Raw genomic sequence first — 18670 nt, forward strand, 5'->3', positions numbered from 1 at the left:
TTTCATGCAAGTTGACGAATATTTGTTTGACAAATTTCAACATAAATTCTTGAGAAGCAACTTAAAATCAAGCGAAAATACTCGAAAAGAATCATGAAAACATCCAGGTTTTCCAGAAAAGCTGAATTTTCAAAGAAGATCTAGAATAATCTTAGAGTTTAGGGATGCTTAAGCTTGTGAAGATGCACTGAAAGTTAATCATTTAATAACTGCAAGAAATTTTTTATAAAATTATTTAGCAAAACGAATTACTTCATCGTTAAAAGCAGTTACTGATTATACAATGAATTTGGATCAATTACGTCGTGTGGAACACATTCAGTTCCATCCAATAATCTTACATTGTTGTAACAGACATAGTTCAAAGACAGTCTTCAAATCTTATTAAAATCATACACTCCTTATGACTTAATTCTAACAAAACACTTAGCAAAGAATTTTTTCCTTAGTAATCACAAACTTTTTGCGATAAAACTTTGTGACATCATCATAAATTTACATTTCCTTGACCCTACTAAATGATTTGGTTATATGCCAATGAGCTCTATATGCAATTTACAACCCAGCCCAGTGACGAAATCTAGGTTGTATTCAGTGTTCAATTTGGTTTTTCGATATTTCATAAAAACCAAAGCAGTAAAAAGCGATCATTGAATTACAATCACTAAATAACGAATAACGAAGAGAGATCATATATTCACTATTTATTTGCTGTACCTCTGATACAAAAAACGATAATTGAATTCTACCACAATAAACGGAAATTTGCATTTAAGATTTCAATATAAAAATGATGCAGATGAGGTATATTATTTATGCCCAATTTGAACAAACAAGGAGAAAAAACCTTTTTCTGTTAGTAAGAAGCAAAAACGACGTGCAACAAATTTGATCAAATGATACAAATGAAGCGCAGTGCTTCAAATTGTTTTTTGAAAACCGAATCACAGAAAATTCTAAATTAACGAAATTGAAAAAACTTTTTAATCATATAGCAGTTCCTCTTTCAAGATCACTCTTAAGATCTTCTGTATACCTATCGTAAAAACGATCCAATTTTTGATTGAATTTACGGTTCCGTTCATTAATATAGTCGATTGGTGCATCTGGATCGAACATTCGCCGACGATGATATTGATCGCGTTTCTTTTCTCTGAAGAACAAACAGCAAGTATGGTCAAAACTGCGTCATCACTAAGTATGTGACGCTGGACAAATCGGTGACAAGTTAAAACTCATTTATGTAACTGTTTACCACAAATCTTAAGAGTGTAATTTCATAACTTTATTACTCCATTGATAATATATATTACATTTGTACGCTTGTATTTGAGAGCGTACAACTCATCCAGACTAAAAACGTCAATTGAAAGAATAAGATTAAAAACAAACAAACAAAAAAAAATTCACTTACTGTGCTTTGATATCTTCTGCTAGCCTATTTAAGGCAGCATCGGTTGGATAATGAGTTCCAGAAATGAGTGTGTCTACTCCAGGATAAAATTCGTTAGTACCACTGAAAGTCTTAATGTTGTTTTTAAACAGAAAAATAAATGGTTAATTCCGCTTTTCATTCTTTTAAACGATACCTAAATATCACTACTGAAACAGTTTCTTGATTCCGTTATTTTGCTACTATAATCAATTCTCTCGCCATTTTCCAATGATAATTGCTACAAGAGACGCAACCAAGAAACAGTATAAATTTTTTCATATTTGATTTAATCAAAATAATACTAAGAAAAAACACTTACATAACTTCTCTCATTTTTTCATAAGCTTTTATGTCAGGTTTAATATTTCCAGACAATCTTTGATACTGACGTAAAGTCATTGCTTCGTAATCTGGAACATTCAGTTCAATAATCTTTAAATTTCAACAACCAGTTTAGCAAACAAAGACATATTAAGTTCTATGTCTTACAAATATTAGAAAAAAATCACCGCTTATGAATTTCTTTGTAGATATTGCGAATCGCCCAGTAACTCTGCTACCAATAAAAACTACAACTTTCCCATTCTAGGAAAAAAAAAACCCACCACTAAAGCCTCTGTCTGGCTTCTTCCTTCTCTTGATTGCCTCTTTGCGTTCGATCAAATCTGCCTGGGTTTTCAGAGCTTTTAATCTTTCATAATCTTCTCCTCGCTCCTCAGCAGCCTAAAAAGAAATTTCTACAGAGAAACATTAATCGATAAAAATGTATCCAAGAGATATTATTAACAAGGCCAACACTGTCAGCACAAATTCTGACCGAAGGAAGGAAGAATAACTTCTCACATTTCTGGTGCAAGCTCACGTGAAACGGAACGAACCAGCAAGAAGTATAGACTATGCTGTTCGGATTCCGGTTAATTCTATAGCTTGCACGTTTCGTTCCCTTACAGCTCATTAATATAGCGATATAATTGTTGTTATTAACAAAAACTGTTGTCTGGGGAGAGCAATCTAACCTTTTTCATTTCCATCTCCTTAAGCTCCCATTCTTGACGTTTTCGTTTTAAATCGTAATTTTTCGGCAATTTCGACCTATGGTCCTCTTCTACCACTTGTTGATAGTTTAATTTACGAGACTCTTGCTAAAAAATGAAACACTGATTTTTCTGGAAAACTTTGGACAATGCAATTATTTTACATTCATTTTGTTGAACATCAAAGGCTGGTTGGTCACTATTTGATAAAGTTCAATTGATATTCTGTTATTATGGCAAATACCAGTCTTCAACTCACACGTTTTTGATGCAACATTCTGAATCTCTCTTTGAGGGAATCTTTCGATGGAAGTTTCGAAACAGAGGCAGATGATTCCGGTAACGCCATCAAGATGACAAAATTCCTTAAACTACCATATTTTATTCAACATCATCAACACTTAAACGATCTATCCCAAATTCGTCGCTAAAATTTTACGCAACTGAGACATAGCGTAATATCACAGAAACCATTTTACGCATTTCATCTACCACATACACATTCTTCTGGGAATGAAATCATCTTGAGTGTTTGTAGTCAGAACGGTTCATCCTTACGACGACACTAATTAAACTGCGATTAATGGTGACACTTTCGATGAACAGAATTTCAATTAAATAAAAGAGCACTGATAACGATAGATAGAAGCAAATTATGAAATTGAATGGATTAGTGATAGTTAATGACTACTATTATAGTTGGCATATGATGACTCAGACCACCGTAAACCAACCCCAGATGACCTCCCCCGCGATTTCCCCAAACCGACTAAACTCCCGGTTGTTCCCGATGGTACACGGTCGGTGTCAAAACGATGTCATTTGTTGGCGGCTCGACCATTAATCGATTGAGTGCTGTAGTGACGGAGAATGAAGTGCATTTTGTCTGCACCTCTCTCTCTCTCTGTTTCATATGTTATCATGCATACCATCCATCCATATCTCTTTATGTCTGACATACGTTTATGTTTACGTGTCTTATCGTGTTTGCATATTACTCTGCATGTCTGCATTCTGAAAGGGCGTAACGAATGATAGAACGGAGCATTTGCTGCGAGGAGAGCAGATAGAAAGCGGTTGGATCGTTGTCGTTGAGCTTCGGCTCGTTTTTTTTGCATTTCTACCGGATTTGGACTTATCGGATTTGGAAAAAAAAAAACGGTGGAGGATATACCACCTGCTAAACAGATTGATAGGTGTTGGTCGAGAACAAATTGATTAATTAAATAAATTGAAGTGAAGAAGAGTGAGAATCGTGTATAAGAGCTGAGATTAATTCGCTGATTTCAGTAAAAATGGAAATTGAGGTACGACAAGGCAACGGATTGTTTTACAAGGTTAGTATGTTGATTTATTGATGAATTATGTTATGATAGGATGAGAATTATGTTATGATAGGATGAGCAATGTTTACATTGATAAAATAGGTATTAAAAGTTATTTCCAAAAATTCTTCCTGAAAAAAAGTAGGATTAGCTATGTTTTGTTAAAGATTCCTATATGATTAGCTATAAGTGTTATGTAGTGAATTTAGAATGGTAAAACTAATCGAGTTTTTTGCTGAGAAATACATTTTTAGCAAATAGCAACTTTTTTTTCATGCTTTTTGATGTTCACTTGGTAGTGCTTATCCTTTGATGATTTGATACTTATTTGCGCTTATTTATTACTTCCTTCCATTATATTAAGTTACTCAATTTTTTATTACCATACCTTGTAGGAATTTCACATTGTCAGTAATTGATTGATGCCATCTAGTTGCCAAAATGATGAATTAGAATGATTGTGATGAAGAAGGGATAGTGCTGGTCCTTTATTAGTTGGTGTAAAGAAGATTTAGTGTCTTTACACATAATTTTAACAATAATTTAAATAACTCTAGGCTTTGATTTTTTGCAGGCTTTCGTAAAATCCATTAAGACAGATACTGTCATTGTGAGTTATGGGAACGATGCGAAAACTGAGGAGGTTTACTTCTTTTTCGTTTATATATTCACGGATTTGTTAAATGGCTGATTTTCTGCTGGGTTTTAGAAATTGTTTTTTGTTGAAAAGGAAAATGGAGTTGATTAAAACTTATTTCTAATAAAATTTAGGTGAAATTTGATGATTGTCGCTTGCCACCGCGTTCCGCAAAAGCCGAGACATTGAAAGTGGGTGATACTGTTGAAGCACTAATGAAGCAGGAGGATGATGCTGTCTTCGGTTGGCAGAAAGCCAAAATCAAAGAGTTAAAGGTAGAAGTTTTATTTTGCTTGATTTGCTATCGCGAAATAAATTATTGGATTGTTCAAGTTTCCACTTGTTCGAACAAAAAACTAGAGCAATAATTGACAGAGATTTGTGCCAAATGATAGCTGACATGATTTGAGCTCATCCGCCAACAAACCTGAATATAACTCCTTGATTTCATCAAATGTCATTCCTGTTGACGATACTTGTTCATCACGTTCATGCTATATTTGTACAAGTCATTTGAGAACACTGATAAGATGGGCGAATGGCTTCGTTAAATTAGTATCAGCATTTTTAAATGATTCCTTGAAATTCCCTAGCGTTGGTCGAGAATCTTCGAAATGTACTTCGCACAGTATTGACCAATTTACCATCTCCGCTACACATTCCTCTATCCTCATGTTCTCTCCACAGTTCCATTCCTACCACTTGTGTACAATAATCTGTTTGAAACGAAATTTCAGTAGATTTCATTAGTTAGAATGCTTTCTGAGACTGAGTTGTTTTTCTTCATAGCATAAACATATTGATAAATTTGTAGGGGGATTTAGCGGCAATTGAAAGCGTTGAAGGGCCGCACCATATGGATATTGTTTCACTGGAACATATACGTACGTTGCTGGTCAAATGTACTCCACTAAAACAAAGTCAGTTCAAACATGCTAAAATCACTGTACCTGAAGATCTCCGGGCATATTTCAAACGACCTGAGTCATATGCTGATTTCGCAGCCACTGTCAAAAGTGTATTTGTCGAATATGACGAGGAAAATGGAAATCTTCTTCTCTCTGTCAGTTGTTTCTAAACTATTCCAATAACACTGTATTATCTCCATATTAATTACATAACGGTGATAGTAACGAAGTTTTCTCATTAATAAGATTTTCTCAATAATATTTAGAAAAAATCATTTTCGATCAGTATCATGCTGTGCAAACTGATGGAGTATGGTTAGCAAATGACCGGGTAGATTTTTGTGACAGCTGAACCAGTGACTTTTAGACAGTTTACTTCCACTGTTTTTAGACATTTGAAGAACAAGCAGTAAAGCGTGCAACGATTCTTTCTGACATGTACTTCAAGGATTCTCGACAGAAGATGCAACTTTTGCAACGTCAAGAGGTTTATTTGAGAAACTTGTCAAATTTTCTTCCTCTCTTTACACAGCAAACATTACTAGTAGCTTTTTGGTGAGATTAAGTAAAGTTTGGTGTCGTATACGTTTCAGTGATTCATGCATCATTTGTTAGTGCAAACAGCGCAAGGAATATCGCTTAAAGCTTTCTACAACTTCCTACAACAGAACAGATTCATTCGTGGAATCGTTGAAAGAGTGCTGATGATAATTCATTTGTTTATATTATGCATACGGAGAAGGGAAAGTAACAGAAAAGGATCGATTTTTTTTTTTTTTTTTTTATGGTGCATAAATGTCATTTAGGAAGCTGCTCGTTTGTTAGAGAACACATCGATGCATACGTCGGCTCATGTGGAAGAATTTACGGTACCTTTCAACTTAATGGGTCTTGCGATAGGGTCACATGGAGCTAATATTCAAAGCGCACGAAACATTGATGGGGTCGAAGATATACAGCTCGTGGAAAGTAATGATGGTCATACACCTGTACTTTTCAAGGTTAGCAATGACTTAACCATCAAGTGATTTATAAGTTATATCAGTTTATAGCAATATTTGGGCAGGCTATCTTTCGTGATACTAAGTTATAGTCTGTTAATAAAATTCTGAAAAACTTGTAGGTATTTGCCCAAAATGCTGAAGCCGCAGCTGCAGCACGTTCACAATTGGAATATGCAGTGGAATCGTTCGAGGTACCACGTGGAATGGTTGGCAAAGTGATCGGTAAATCGGGTAAAACGATTCAGGTAACTTTAGATTTCTACACAGAAAATAGTGTATAAGCTCAAACTTTATTCGATATCGTATTATGTTCATTGATTCTTTAGGATATCGTGGATAAATCAGGTGTTGTACGCGTACAGATTGAAGGTGGTGATGATCAAAACAGAGTTGATGAGAATGTAAGATCGCTCTTGTTTTTTTTTTTTTTTTTGTTTTGTTTTGTTTTATTCTCTCTCTAAATTAGAAAGTTTATCTGAATTAACTTATATTTATTGTTCAAATTAATATTTTCATTTAGCCTGATGAACCAGTGCCATTTGTTTTTACGGGTACAAAAGACGCAATTTCCATGGCAAATCTGCTGATCGAATATCATTTGCGCCATTTGAAAGAAATGGAGGAAATGCGGTTGAATGTAGATGAGATGCAGCGGCAACTCTATTCCAGGTCAACTCCTCCTCCCGCTGGAATGAATGGCAATGGGTAATTGAGAATTTGATGAAGCACAGCTGAAAAAATTTGATTGCAGTTTCTGATTAATTTAGGATTGAAAATTTGCACGTTTTAATCTCAAATTTTGCAAACTTGTGTGAATGTTGGCAAAATTTGGTGTATTGCTTTTTCCTGTTTATTATATGAGTTATATGAGAAATTAAAGTTGCAAACGGGGAATTTTTGCATATAAATAGGTATTTGGGCGGTAAAGCAGGTAAGAATGGAACTGGTTTGTCATAATTTTAAGCACAATTTTTTTCCTCTATGAGGGATATTCTTTACTTGACTTTAGATTAATTCTGTGGTCTGTCTATTTGGCAAAAAATATTCAACGTCATTTCTTTTAGCTATCGTTTTGAACGCGCTGGCTATGAAGGAGGAAATTTTGGAGGTGGACGTGGTGCGCCTTACAGAGGACGTGGACGTGGTGGTTCTTTTCGTGGTGGCTTTCGTCAAAATAGGGGTATTTTACAAACATTTTCTGAGTTTTCTAAGCAATGGGATTCGTGATGGGACACTTCTGAGAATTCTCAATTTTTAAAATTTGTTCTTGATACTTAAAAATCTCTCATTGCAGGTGGTGGAGATCAAGATGATCGACGTCGTCCATTGGATGATGAAAAAGGAGGCGAAAAAGAAGAAAACGTAGAACGAGATGCTCGTCGTATTGGTTCTGGTCGTATACGTGGTGGCCCTCGACGTGGAGGTTGGTTTATTGCACTCTGCAAAAACATATGCTAGACATTATGTCTTATTTCAAGTTGAGCTATCACTGTGAGAAATAGAATGAACTTCGTAGATGAAGTCAGTTTAACTGTGAAACTAAGGATCATGCAGATTGTTTGGAAAGTGTTCAAAAGGCCTTGGTCATTGAGAATGGTGAAAGTGATCACAAGTACATAGTGTTGAAATTTATCAGCTCCGGATTTTGTTTTAAATTAGGTTCTCACGTTCTTCACTAGCTTTAGATGATATTGATCTGGATTGCCAGAATCAGAAGTTGTTTTAATCAAATATGACTAATATATTTTCATTTCAGGCAGGGGCCATCCAGGACAGGTAGTAAATGGAAGTGGTTAAGACATGCGTTAGAGTTATTATGATCAAATAATGGGACTTGTTTAAAGGATCAACCTCGAGATTTTAGTAGATCTAAGGGGAAGGAATTTTACCAGTTATGTCGTTCATGTGCATTTTTTTTTTTTTTTTTTTTTTTTTGATGTTTTAACTAGTTGTTATGCACTAAGTTTTGTTGGTTGTTTTTTCTTTTTTTCGTAAATTCATCGCACTGGTTACCATCAGAACAAAATCGTTCTTTCCAAATTAAAACGCGTATTAGAGTTCCATTTGTGTGTGTGTTTTTCGGTTGTTTTATTTGTTTGTTTTACAGTTGCTATTTATGGTATCCCAAAGACAGTGTGCTTCATAGTTCAGGGAAATTGTTGTGGAAACAAGTTAAGCAAATTCTCTTGTGGTCAATTTTAAGAAACAATAATATATTTTCCAGCTGCAAATTCTCTAGCGCACAGTCACTGTCATTTGATTTTAAAGCATTTTTTGCTTCCAATGCTTTTTTGTGTTTTCGAGTTTGTTTTTTTTTTTTTCTTCATTACATGATTATCCTATTATTACAGTTATACAGTATATGCAGATTCACGGTGATCTCTTTCTCACCACTCCTCGTATTCTTAAATCCGAGAAGTCTCTGGAATGTTTCACTGTTTTCGCCAGTTTCCTAGTTGATTTTGCCTCTAGTTACCCAGCCACATTTTAAAATAGCTTTCAAAATAATCCAATTTCGAGAAAGTTCTCGGTTGTGTGTTTGATGGGATCGTTTATTCTTTTTTTTTTTTCTTTTTTTTTTTCTTTTTTTTGCTAATAAGATATGAAATAAAGTTCCTTCTTGTTGTATGGTCGATATTATTCATTGATAATGAAATTGAGTGAGTAGGCATCAATTGTCTCAATTGTTAACTAAGGGGTTCTTTGAATACGGTCCATGGCTAGTTGGGCATTGTAGTGTCACGTTTCCCATAATTCTTTTCGACGATGGCTGCAAAAAAATTATTGTAATCGGACCCATCAATTAGGATTGAGAAGATCGGTTGCAATCGTGGCAAAGTTTGGGTCGAATTCTCGAGATGGGGACAAGTTTTTACATTAGCAGCGGTAGTATAATGCCTTATAGAATGTTTTAGTGTATTAATTTCACAGCATTAAACATACGTAATTTCAAATAACTTTGTCCAAACATTGGCTAAAGAAATGTGAGGTTCGAATAAAATGCAAAACAGTGCTGTGGGAAACAATCCCCAACAGAAATTAAAAAAAAACCAGTCTTGTAGAACTTACAGAAAAATTAAACTCAAAAAAAGGAATCTTTTCAAAGGAAGCATGGTAAAAGCATAGTAAAACATGAGAGCAAATACATAAATTTTCCACAAAGAACATGAAAAAAATGTGAAATGAGTCAAGATACACAACTAAAACTCCACACTGTACTAATAAGTTGTGATAACAAAAACAGAACTTTACAAACACCTGAAAAAAGCAACTGGAAATTTCGAAAACAGTCGTTTAAATTATTATTAACCTACATGCAAGGATATTAACTCTTTCTTGCATTATATCATCCAATAAAGGATTTAGTCAGCCATCCTGATTCATTATCTTAGAAACTAAATGACATCAATTATTAACAATAAGAAATTTTCATAAGGTATGGTAATGAGAAATTAAGCAAATTAATATAATGGAAGGAAGTAATAAACAACGCAAATGAGTTTCAAATCAAAATGGCAAGTCGGGAACAAAAAATTGTAAGCACCATCAACTGAACACCAGAAAACATGGGGAAAGAGTCGAATTATTCTCAGTGGAATACTGAGAAAGCTATCGATAAAGAAAACCTTACATGAAATATAACTGGACATACCCTGCTCAGGAAGAACTATACAAAAGGTAAACCAAAAATTTCAAAAAAAAAAAAAAAGAAAAAAAAGTCAGCAGTTAAAGTTCTCTGGTAGCAACATTGTCCTTAAAAAAATATTATCATTACTGTCGTTTAAAAAATATTATCATTACATGATAAAAAATTGTTTTCACAGGGTTGCAGATCTAACTAAAATTTATTGCAAACATTCCAACAGAAAAGTAAACAAAAAATAGACTTTCAGTATTTTTAAATAAAATAAAAAGACTCTACGTTACAACTTTTCAGAAAGCGTTCTAATACAATCATGCTTTAGATGTATTCCATTAAAAAAAAAATGAAGAAAATAAGTTACAGTGAATGCTTATGAGAAACACTGTCCTTCTGTTGCTGAGCGATAGCATGCACAGATCGCAGTGTAAGTCCTTTTGAATGTTCTTCTGCTTCCAGCACTGCTCGTGGCCCATAATCTTCACCGACGATGAAGTTATGTGTCCATTCCCAGAACCACTGATAGCAATCATTCTTCGATGCATCACTATTATTCAGTGGACTTAAACATTTCAAATAATCACTCACAAATTTTCCACAGAAGAAATATCACTATAACAGGATATGATCACCATTAAATACATCTCAAAAACTTCAAAACTTCTAACGTGCACAACTACTGACTTTCATCTACTAAAGCTTTCCTCCTTTTTCTCATCAATATATTCTTGGAATAAACTAAAAAAGATACTGTTTCTTTGCAATAACTGCCTTCCAGAAATTTAAACAACATTGTGCTTTCTCGAACTGTTCACTAAAAACCGATGATCCCTGAGATGTAGGATTGAATGCATATAGTTTTCCATGACTTCTGGACCAGCACATAATCCATGGGTCTAAATAAAGAAATAAGGGATGAAAATCAATACAGTACTAAAGATTTGTTTAACTTGAGCCTGTAATTCCGAAGCATTCAAAACTCAAACAACAATTATTTGAAAATAAATTCTAATAGTTTACATTTCCTTTATAAACTAATTATGTAGACGGAGTATGCTCATTTAGGTTTTGATTTGTACACCGCTAAATTATGAATAAACAGTCAAGATTATCTTACCATCCATTGCTAACCACAAATTTAAGAACACAAAAACCAACTAATCAAAAGTGAAGTAATTCGCATTCCACGACAATAGAAAAAAGACGGCAATACTTCATCACCCTCTTCAATCACTGCAACTTCTTCACCTTTTGCGAGAATAACATGAAATCGATGCATCTCAGAGTGTAGCTCATCAAGCATAAATACCTAAAAATAAACTCCAGAAAATTTTTTAAGAAAAATGTAGAAAAGATGTTCTTCTAATGATACAAAGCTCCTCTAGTTTTGAAATTCTTTGATTTCGGATAAGAATGCAATATGCATCAATAATAAGTCGGTTTATTACCGATATATAACTATGAAAAATTATTCTCTCCAATGTGGACAATAAAAAGTGGTCAAACATTCTAATTCGTGGATATCCTTTTCCCACAACAACAATAAATGTTTTTTGCTATGTATTGACCTCAACACTATTAGCAAAAAATAACCAAGCTATATTTTCTAGTAGATGATTCAGAAAAATTTTCCACATAAAAACATTGCCCTAGCATCCACTCAGATAATAAACTTACTTTGGCAGGGAAAACTTGTGCAATTTTTCTATCAGGTGTTTCATACACAAATTTAATAGCTTTGCACATCTTTTCAGCTGCTGTCATTCTTTCATCGAAAGGAAGCGCAGAAACATCATCACCATTTAATAATGCCGCGTCAAGAATTCGAATTGCTGCCCGTTCACCTTCCAATTTCCCCTTGTCGTCCAACTGTAATGAAACATTACAAAAGAGTAGAGAATACACACCTGTACAGTCAAAATAAGTTTAGATATTCTTAATATTTTATATTTCTCAAAACATTGAACTTATGTTTTCATTAATCGAATGGTAACCCTGAATAACGAATGGATGAAGTGAAAGAAAAAAGAAGTAAAGGTAAGAATAAGAACTACATCAAAAACTTCAAATAATTTTTGGGCATGGGCATTTTTGTTAGCATCGTATGAATGAACAAAGAGAAAAAACTAACCCTTTTGTAAACTTTAGTAATCTGTACAAGCAACACCGTATCTTTCGGTATACTGACATCGAAGGGAACTCTTTCAAAACCTTGCTGAGAATATGGTGAATAAAAATAAGTGCCCATTTGCTAAAAAAAAAACGACATAGTAGTTATAACAGTTTCAAACAATTTTCGGCTCTTCTACTCTATTTTTTTTTTTTATTGTGTGATATCTATTAATGGAAAATTCAATGGAAATCACCATGGAAATCATAATGATGTCAACGGGAAGATAAATCTCCTAAACGCAAGAAAATAATTATTAAAAAATCTTGAACTTTTACTTCATTTGGTATGTATCAGTTAACTATTAGTAAAACGAGATATTCGCGAGATATTACAGAGGATTCAGTTGAAGGAAAGATAGACGTCTTGAATAATTGATTACTTTTCATGGAACTAACAGTTTTTGTTACAATTCTTTAAATATCGATAATGTACAATTAAGTAAATCTTAGATGCAAAAACTTTTCACTGCAACACACTTTAATGCGATTTTCTTACAAATAATTTGTACACTTTAAGATAAAAGCTCTTGATAACACATAATCTCTAAAACATTTCAGAAAAAATCAAATAATATTAAATGGAAAGAAACGACTCACAGTCGAGATCAATAAAACTGGAAGCTCTTTTTCCGTGATGGCGCACATTCGTAACTCGGCATATCGCATTCGACTTGCTCCAGATAACAAAACATTCTTTGTGAAAGCCGGTGGTTTCTGTTGTAATTCTTTAAAATCGATAATCTAAAATTAAGGGTGCCTGATATTACTAACGGGAATGATTTTCATGTACTTTCATATACATGTTCAGGTATTTTCTTGAACAGAAGTAAAATCTTAAGTGAAAGAGTAAGGCCGCTACAATTAAACCTTGACAAGACGACTGATAGCTGCAAATAATGATTCATTTGTTTCGTAGGGTTTTTTTTTGGTAACATCCGGGATTTTCCAGTACTGCAAGCATTCCCTTCTTAGTTTCTCTTGATCTCGATCAAGCTGACCAGTATTCTGAGCAAAAATTCGATATTTATTCAGGTAACTTATTTGTCTTTTTATCGTCCTGCAACGACGCCACATATATCACTTAGGCAAAGCACATCCTACAAATACGCATTTCAAAATTGCACTATTAATATTCAATGATTATAAAACGAGAAAATTATTCAGATTCTTCGTAAAACCTTCTTTTCGTAAGCATTACTGTCACAATCGAAATTGAAGACATAAGAAATAAGTATTTCCAATTTTTGAAATTAGAAAGATAGAAGATATACTTTTTCCAGTGGGTTATATACTCATTCATTATTCTCTTACGGGATTCCAATAAAAGTTCAAAAGTAAGCGAGATCTTTCGGTGTAAGGGAAAAAAGATGCTAAAATTAATGATTTCAAAAATAAAATAAAATGATAAAATGCATCAGTTGTTCTCCAGACTGAAAATGACTAGAAATTTTAATAAACACTGATGTCTAAAAATAAACCTTTCATTATGTTCCAATATATATGCCATAAAAATTTTATCCGAATAGATCATATTTTCAGGAACAACTTCTATTACATCTCGTACTTTAGTTTCCCAGAACCGATCCAATTCAATATTAATTTTAGTCATGTATTTTTTCACTTCTGAGATGTAACATGCCAAAGGATTATCACAAACAATATATCTGCAAAAAAAAAATAATAAAAGCAAACTTGTGATGTCATTATTACTATATTACTCGAATATTTAAGCAGATCAACAATACATTTTGCGTGATTCCAATCACACCCTTGATACCACCAAAACATAGTATCATGAGCAAATGTAAAATTTAAATGCTAAAACAAAGAAAGAAGCAACCTTTCCGAATTAGCTGGACGACTAGTGTTAGGTTTGTGTATTGATATTCTTTCAAATACAATATACATCAAATAGATAAGGCCGATACTAAATGGTGTGAAAATGTCGAATAATTTACAAACAAATTTCCCACCACTTCCTGTATCATGGTTTTTCACACGCAGAACTGAGAGGCCAGTCAAAAATTGACATAAATAAAGACGTTTTGATAAAATTTCCTGAAAAGAAACTTACAAATTTTTAGTAAGTATAGAGTTGAGTTTCACATAGATCCCTTCAAAAAAAATCCTCAAGTTAAATTACAAGAAATTTCATAAAAATATACTTACAACAAATCCAAGGAGTACAACTAACAACTTGCAGTTGCAGTTTGTCGCGGAATTATTAAGATTTAAAGATTAAAAAATTTTGCCTGAATATTTTCTTGTTGATCGACACAAAAGCCACCGTCAGCCATAACTAAATCCACACCAACATTATTGGTACCGCGTTTCACAATCTGAGTAATTTAAATTAAACTAAGTTACTCGGAACTAAACCAATGATTTCAAACCAGAAAATGACGTCGGATTCTGCAAAATGATATGAACTACCGAAACTATCACCAATATTCATAATTTTTCTTCCTTACATGACCAAATATGAACTAACATCTTCAAAAGAGGTGATATTGTCTGGCTTGGTGATATCACCATCGTTGTGTTTACCATAATAAGGCTCGAAATAGGAAGGTGAAGCGGCTGTGAAACGTTTCAATTTGAAATCATCTTTTCCTGTAAAGAGAAAAATTATTCTACGAAACAATCTCCATTATGTTTTCCTTATTTAATGAATAAAAATAATTTATTTCTCCCATTCTGATTTCTTTAAAATCTATCAAAGAATTCCAGCAACATTTATTTTTTTCCGATTCACCATACATTTCCCAACATTTGCGACTAAGCATTATGATCACAGTTGCCTAACACATTTTAGACTAGAAATATATTGAAAAAAATTCAAAAAATTCTCAACTTTTAACGTCATTCCAAAACCTCTTGCGTTATAGTAACCCTTTCTCCATAACACATATTCTGTGAATCCACCAGGACCAGCGCATATGTCAGCAAAATAAAACAAAGGCGATAATCGACCAGCATTCTTTCCTGGAGTTGCTATTCGACATTTCTCATTTTTTATTTCCACATTCATAGGATTTTTGATTTCAACATTATCTGGTTTTTCACCCGTTAATAACCAGTCATAAATACGATCTAAATTTGCCATTTTCATCGCTGCCCTTAAAAAAATATATTTTCTAAAAAGAATTCAACAATTTTGAAATATGACAGATGATTTATATAAATCCTTCTAGATGATTTTAATTGTATCAAAAAGATTGAGACAGACTTCTTCACACGCAAAAAAGAAGAGAACTTGGAAAAAAAATTTTAGCGTCAATCAGGGTTCACCAAAAAAAAAAAAAAAAAAAAAAAAAAAAAAAACAGAGAAGTCAGAGAATGAAAAGCACTGCTATTCGCATAACAAGACTTAATATAGAATGTTGCAATATTTACGGCACTATTTATTTACTGCAAAACGAAAGGATGATATCCTGTGTTAATAACTTTTGCAATTAAATGATTTACCGATTCTGGAAGAAAGCAGAACCAATTGTCTCATATGGGTTTGCTCGAATACGGGCCTCTTTTAAGTCTCTAATATCAAGTTCATCAAAAACAGATTTTGCATCCAACATTTTTTTCATCAAATTGCTGTCACAATATTTGTATTCGCCATCCAGTGTCTCTTTTCGCTAGAATATATGGCATAAAATTTTATGAAATTCAAAAAGACTTAAAACTGTAAATTCTTTCTAATTGACTTATTTCCATCTTTCATTCACTTTATAAAAAGTAGACTTACGTTTCCAATAATAATCCAGTCGTCTTGATCTTGCAAATCTTTTGTGAACTTCTCTCGAATATCATTAGGAGCAGATAACCACAATACATTTTCTTCCACAGGTTTTTCTTCTTCCGCAAAATCCCAAACTACATTCCAATCTCGAGCAATTTTCTAAAAATGAATGAGCAATTATTTATTTTAGATTAAAGTGAGAACCGAACAATTTTAATCAGTAATAAGTCAGGTTTTTTTTTTTTTTTTGATTCAAACAATTACTACAAATTTTTTATGCCAAAAATAAGGTCTTATATTGTGGATGTACGAAGAAAATCAATTCTTGATCACCTGATTCGCAGGCTGTCCGAAACCTTCGCGACCTCGTTGCGTGGAGAATGGTATCAGTTCTGTGCGTCCTTGGCCGCTCTTACCAAGCCCACCACCATCATATCCCATTTTAGCTAACAGTGCTGCTCCTCTGTTTTCATAAGTTTGCTTTGGCTAAAATGTTTCGTGAATTACATTTTAAACAAAGGAAGCACCGATGAGATATATTTTTCTAACCCGAATAAAAGGAGCGAAACATCAGAGAAGAATTGTCATTTCAGGTACGAAGTCTATGAAAATAGTGATAACCAAGAATTACGATTTTCAGAGTTGAACAAATTGGAAGGTATTGGTCTAAAAGTAGTTTGCAACAAACTACTTTTTGGTAAAATCTCATTCCTTCCTTGCTGTTATGAAGAAATCATTGCTGTAGCAATTTAGGCTAATAAATAACTCTTAAAAGCATTATATATATATATAAGTTTGAGGAATAAACGAATTCTTGCTTTAAAGAAATGTCAAGAATGTATGAGATTTTAAGATAACGTGCCGAAAAAAAAAAGCTGTTTATGAAAAATCTCTAATTTACTTTTTTACAGAAGTCAACAAGTTGGAATTTTCCTAAAGCTAACTATTTTAGCGGGAACTTCGTATTCATCCTCACTGTCAGTCAGCTTTTCACTATTTTGAACTGGTTTTTTCATCGGTTTCGTTTCTTGAAGCTCTTCTTCAAAACCATCTCGAATATCTTCCAAACGAGTGGACACTAGTCGACGTATCATCTGGAATGCTTATTTTACAAAAGTGTAATACAAACAGATGCTCCTATATAAAGATTTGAATAAGGAACAGATAAAGTTAGCAACTACTGTTTTCTAGTTAGCTTCTTCCTTGTTATGTATTCTTTCGCAAGGAGGATGAGGTTTTCCTTTAAATAAATAAGAATGAGGGACGGAGAAGAACTACGACAACTGATTTACAAACTTTAAAATTCTAAAGAAAACAGGAAAATTTCTCAACTTAGTAAGGAGAACAGGAAATATTCTTAAACTAGTTTCAAAAAAAACCACACCAAATACAGTCTTCTGCAAAAACATTCTTGAAAAATACTTTTAAGTGCATACATAATAAATAATAATGAATTTCTAGATTAAAATATATAAAATAAGGCAAACCCTCCATATTTAAATAACAAAAGATAATTTCAAAACTCACTTCTGGGAACTTCAAATAACATTATTCAATTAATGGGTTCCAAATCCAAAGAGAAACAGATTTATAATACATAATTAAGGAACCTAAAGAAATATAAACATGCAAGCTTAATGAAGAAACTCAGACCTTGCTGTTACCACCATCCATCGTGTGTCCGGAAGTGTCTTCCGACATTTCGTCTATTCGAGATCTAAAAACAAGATGCGTTTTTACAAATGCAATTTAAAACAAATGACAATATCAGTAATCGGCGCAAACTATGTATCACTAACGATAGAAAAAAAAAATCGCATCTGAATTATTCAGTTACTAATGATACTTAGATCGAATAATTGAATAATCTGCATTCAAATGAAAACAAGTGCGAGCTATTATAAAGATAAACAACGTGTTCCGTAAGTACCACGTTTTCTGATGCTTAAAATTATTAGCATAATCATAAACGGAATTACTAGCATAATCGCAATGAATGCTAGTCAATAAACATAACTGAGTTAAATTCTCGAGAATCCTTACCGCAAACTGCGTCATACTTAATGTATATTGCCCTTTCTCTGGTAGAGTCATTGTGGAAAGAATAATCCGAGATTAAAATTGGTGTAAAGGGTTCCAAATGTTTTAAGATATTTGGTGCTGTTCGATAAGACAGGAAAAATATGACTGATAATGAAAAATATGATCGATAATGGAATGTTTCAGATGGAACTAAGTTGCTCAGGTAGATTCCATTAGTGAAATATATAACTGCAACTGTTATGGTAGTGTCATTGATAAAGAAGGCTCAACTTTTTTTCTTTCAATTTCTTATTCATGGATTTGTTAGAGAAAGAAATGCTGATCTTATCTCTAGAAATGTTAAAAATCTGAAAACATTTCTATTTTGTAATTTTAAAATATATAGTGAAAGAAATGTTTGCATGTCAAAACTTATATCTTTGTTTATATGAAGAAATTCGGTTAAGCAAACATTTGCTAGTCAGCCTATTCTTAAAAGCTTTAGCTGAAAGAATGTGAACAACAGGATACATACCTATGCAATTTTCTTTCTTTTTTTTTAGACATACAAAAAAGGCAATTACTTCTTCGTTGCTTTTGTCTAGCTGAATTTCATTTTTTGAATTTTGTTGCTAGCTAGCTAGGCTGTATGCTTGAATTGCTTAAAGAAGTTCTTCAGATTATACTATCTAAGCTACTGCTATGTTCGCTAATCTGTCAGCGTGTAGCGTGTACGTTTATTTAACCTCACGCA

General features: G+C 33.1%; 3 protein-coding genes across 4 annotated transcripts; 1 reads left to right on the forward strand and 2 right to left on the reverse strand.

Moving 5' to 3' along the window:
- Window positions 1-987: 987 nt before the first annotated feature.
- Window positions 988-2818, reverse strand: Bma-syf-2.2 (Uncharacterized protein; the record flags this gene model as incomplete). Its single annotated transcript, XM_001897694.1, has 6 exons — window positions 988-1153; window positions 1415-1516; window positions 1755-1845; window positions 2041-2158; window positions 2452-2577; window positions 2729-2818. The coding sequence occupies 6 exons, from the start codon at window positions 2816-2818 to the stop codon at window positions 988-990; spliced, it is 693 nt and encodes a 230-aa protein (XP_001897729.1).
- A 946-nt stretch (window positions 2819-3764) lies between these two features.
- Window positions 3765-8140, forward strand: Bm9249 (KH domain containing protein; the record flags this gene model as incomplete). Its single annotated transcript, XM_001897695.1, has 12 exons — window positions 3765-3806; window positions 4369-4437; window positions 4566-4706; window positions 5246-5494; window positions 5731-5826; window positions 6146-6340; window positions 6463-6588; window positions 6670-6744; window positions 6864-7048; window positions 7408-7523; window positions 7638-7766; window positions 8100-8140. The coding sequence occupies 12 exons, from the start codon at window positions 3765-3767 to the stop codon at window positions 8138-8140; spliced, it is 1464 nt and encodes a 487-aa protein (XP_001897730.1).
- A 2203-nt stretch (window positions 8141-10343) lies between these two features.
- Bm6757 (FtsJ-like methyltransferase family protein) lies at window positions 10344-17595 on the reverse strand (the record flags this gene model as incomplete). 2 transcript variants are annotated; one of them, XM_043075672.1, is made up of 17 exons in its annotated part: window positions 10344-10545; window positions 10735-10879; window positions 11142-11292; window positions 11661-11852; window positions 12115-12234; window positions 12753-12896; window positions 13023-13212; window positions 13634-13819; window positions 13996-14213; window positions 14432-14494; window positions 14647-14768; window positions 15030-15274; window positions 15624-15790; window positions 15901-16053; window positions 16228-16380; window positions 16839-16988; window positions 17548-17595. In XM_043075672.1, the coding sequence occupies 17 exons, from the start codon at window positions 17593-17595 to the stop codon at window positions 10344-10346; spliced, it is 2649 nt and encodes an 882-aa protein (XP_042931606.1). The 2 variants fall into 2 exon arrangements, with proteins under 2 accessions (XP_042931606.1, XP_042931607.1); XM_043075673.1 differs by lacking the exons at window positions 10344-10545; window positions 10735-10879; window positions 11142-11292; ... (2 more) ...; window positions 12753-12896; window positions 13023-13212 and adding an exon at window positions 13237-13252.
- Window positions 17596-18670: the final 1075 nt, after the last annotated feature.

Source organism: Brugia malayi, assembly GCF_000002995.4.
Source record: "Brugia malayi strain FR3 genome assembly, contig: Bm_v4_ChrX_scaffold_001, whole genome shotgun sequence".
Classification (NCBI taxonomy): Eukaryota; Metazoa; Nematoda; class Chromadorea; order Rhabditida; family Onchocercidae; genus Brugia; species Brugia malayi.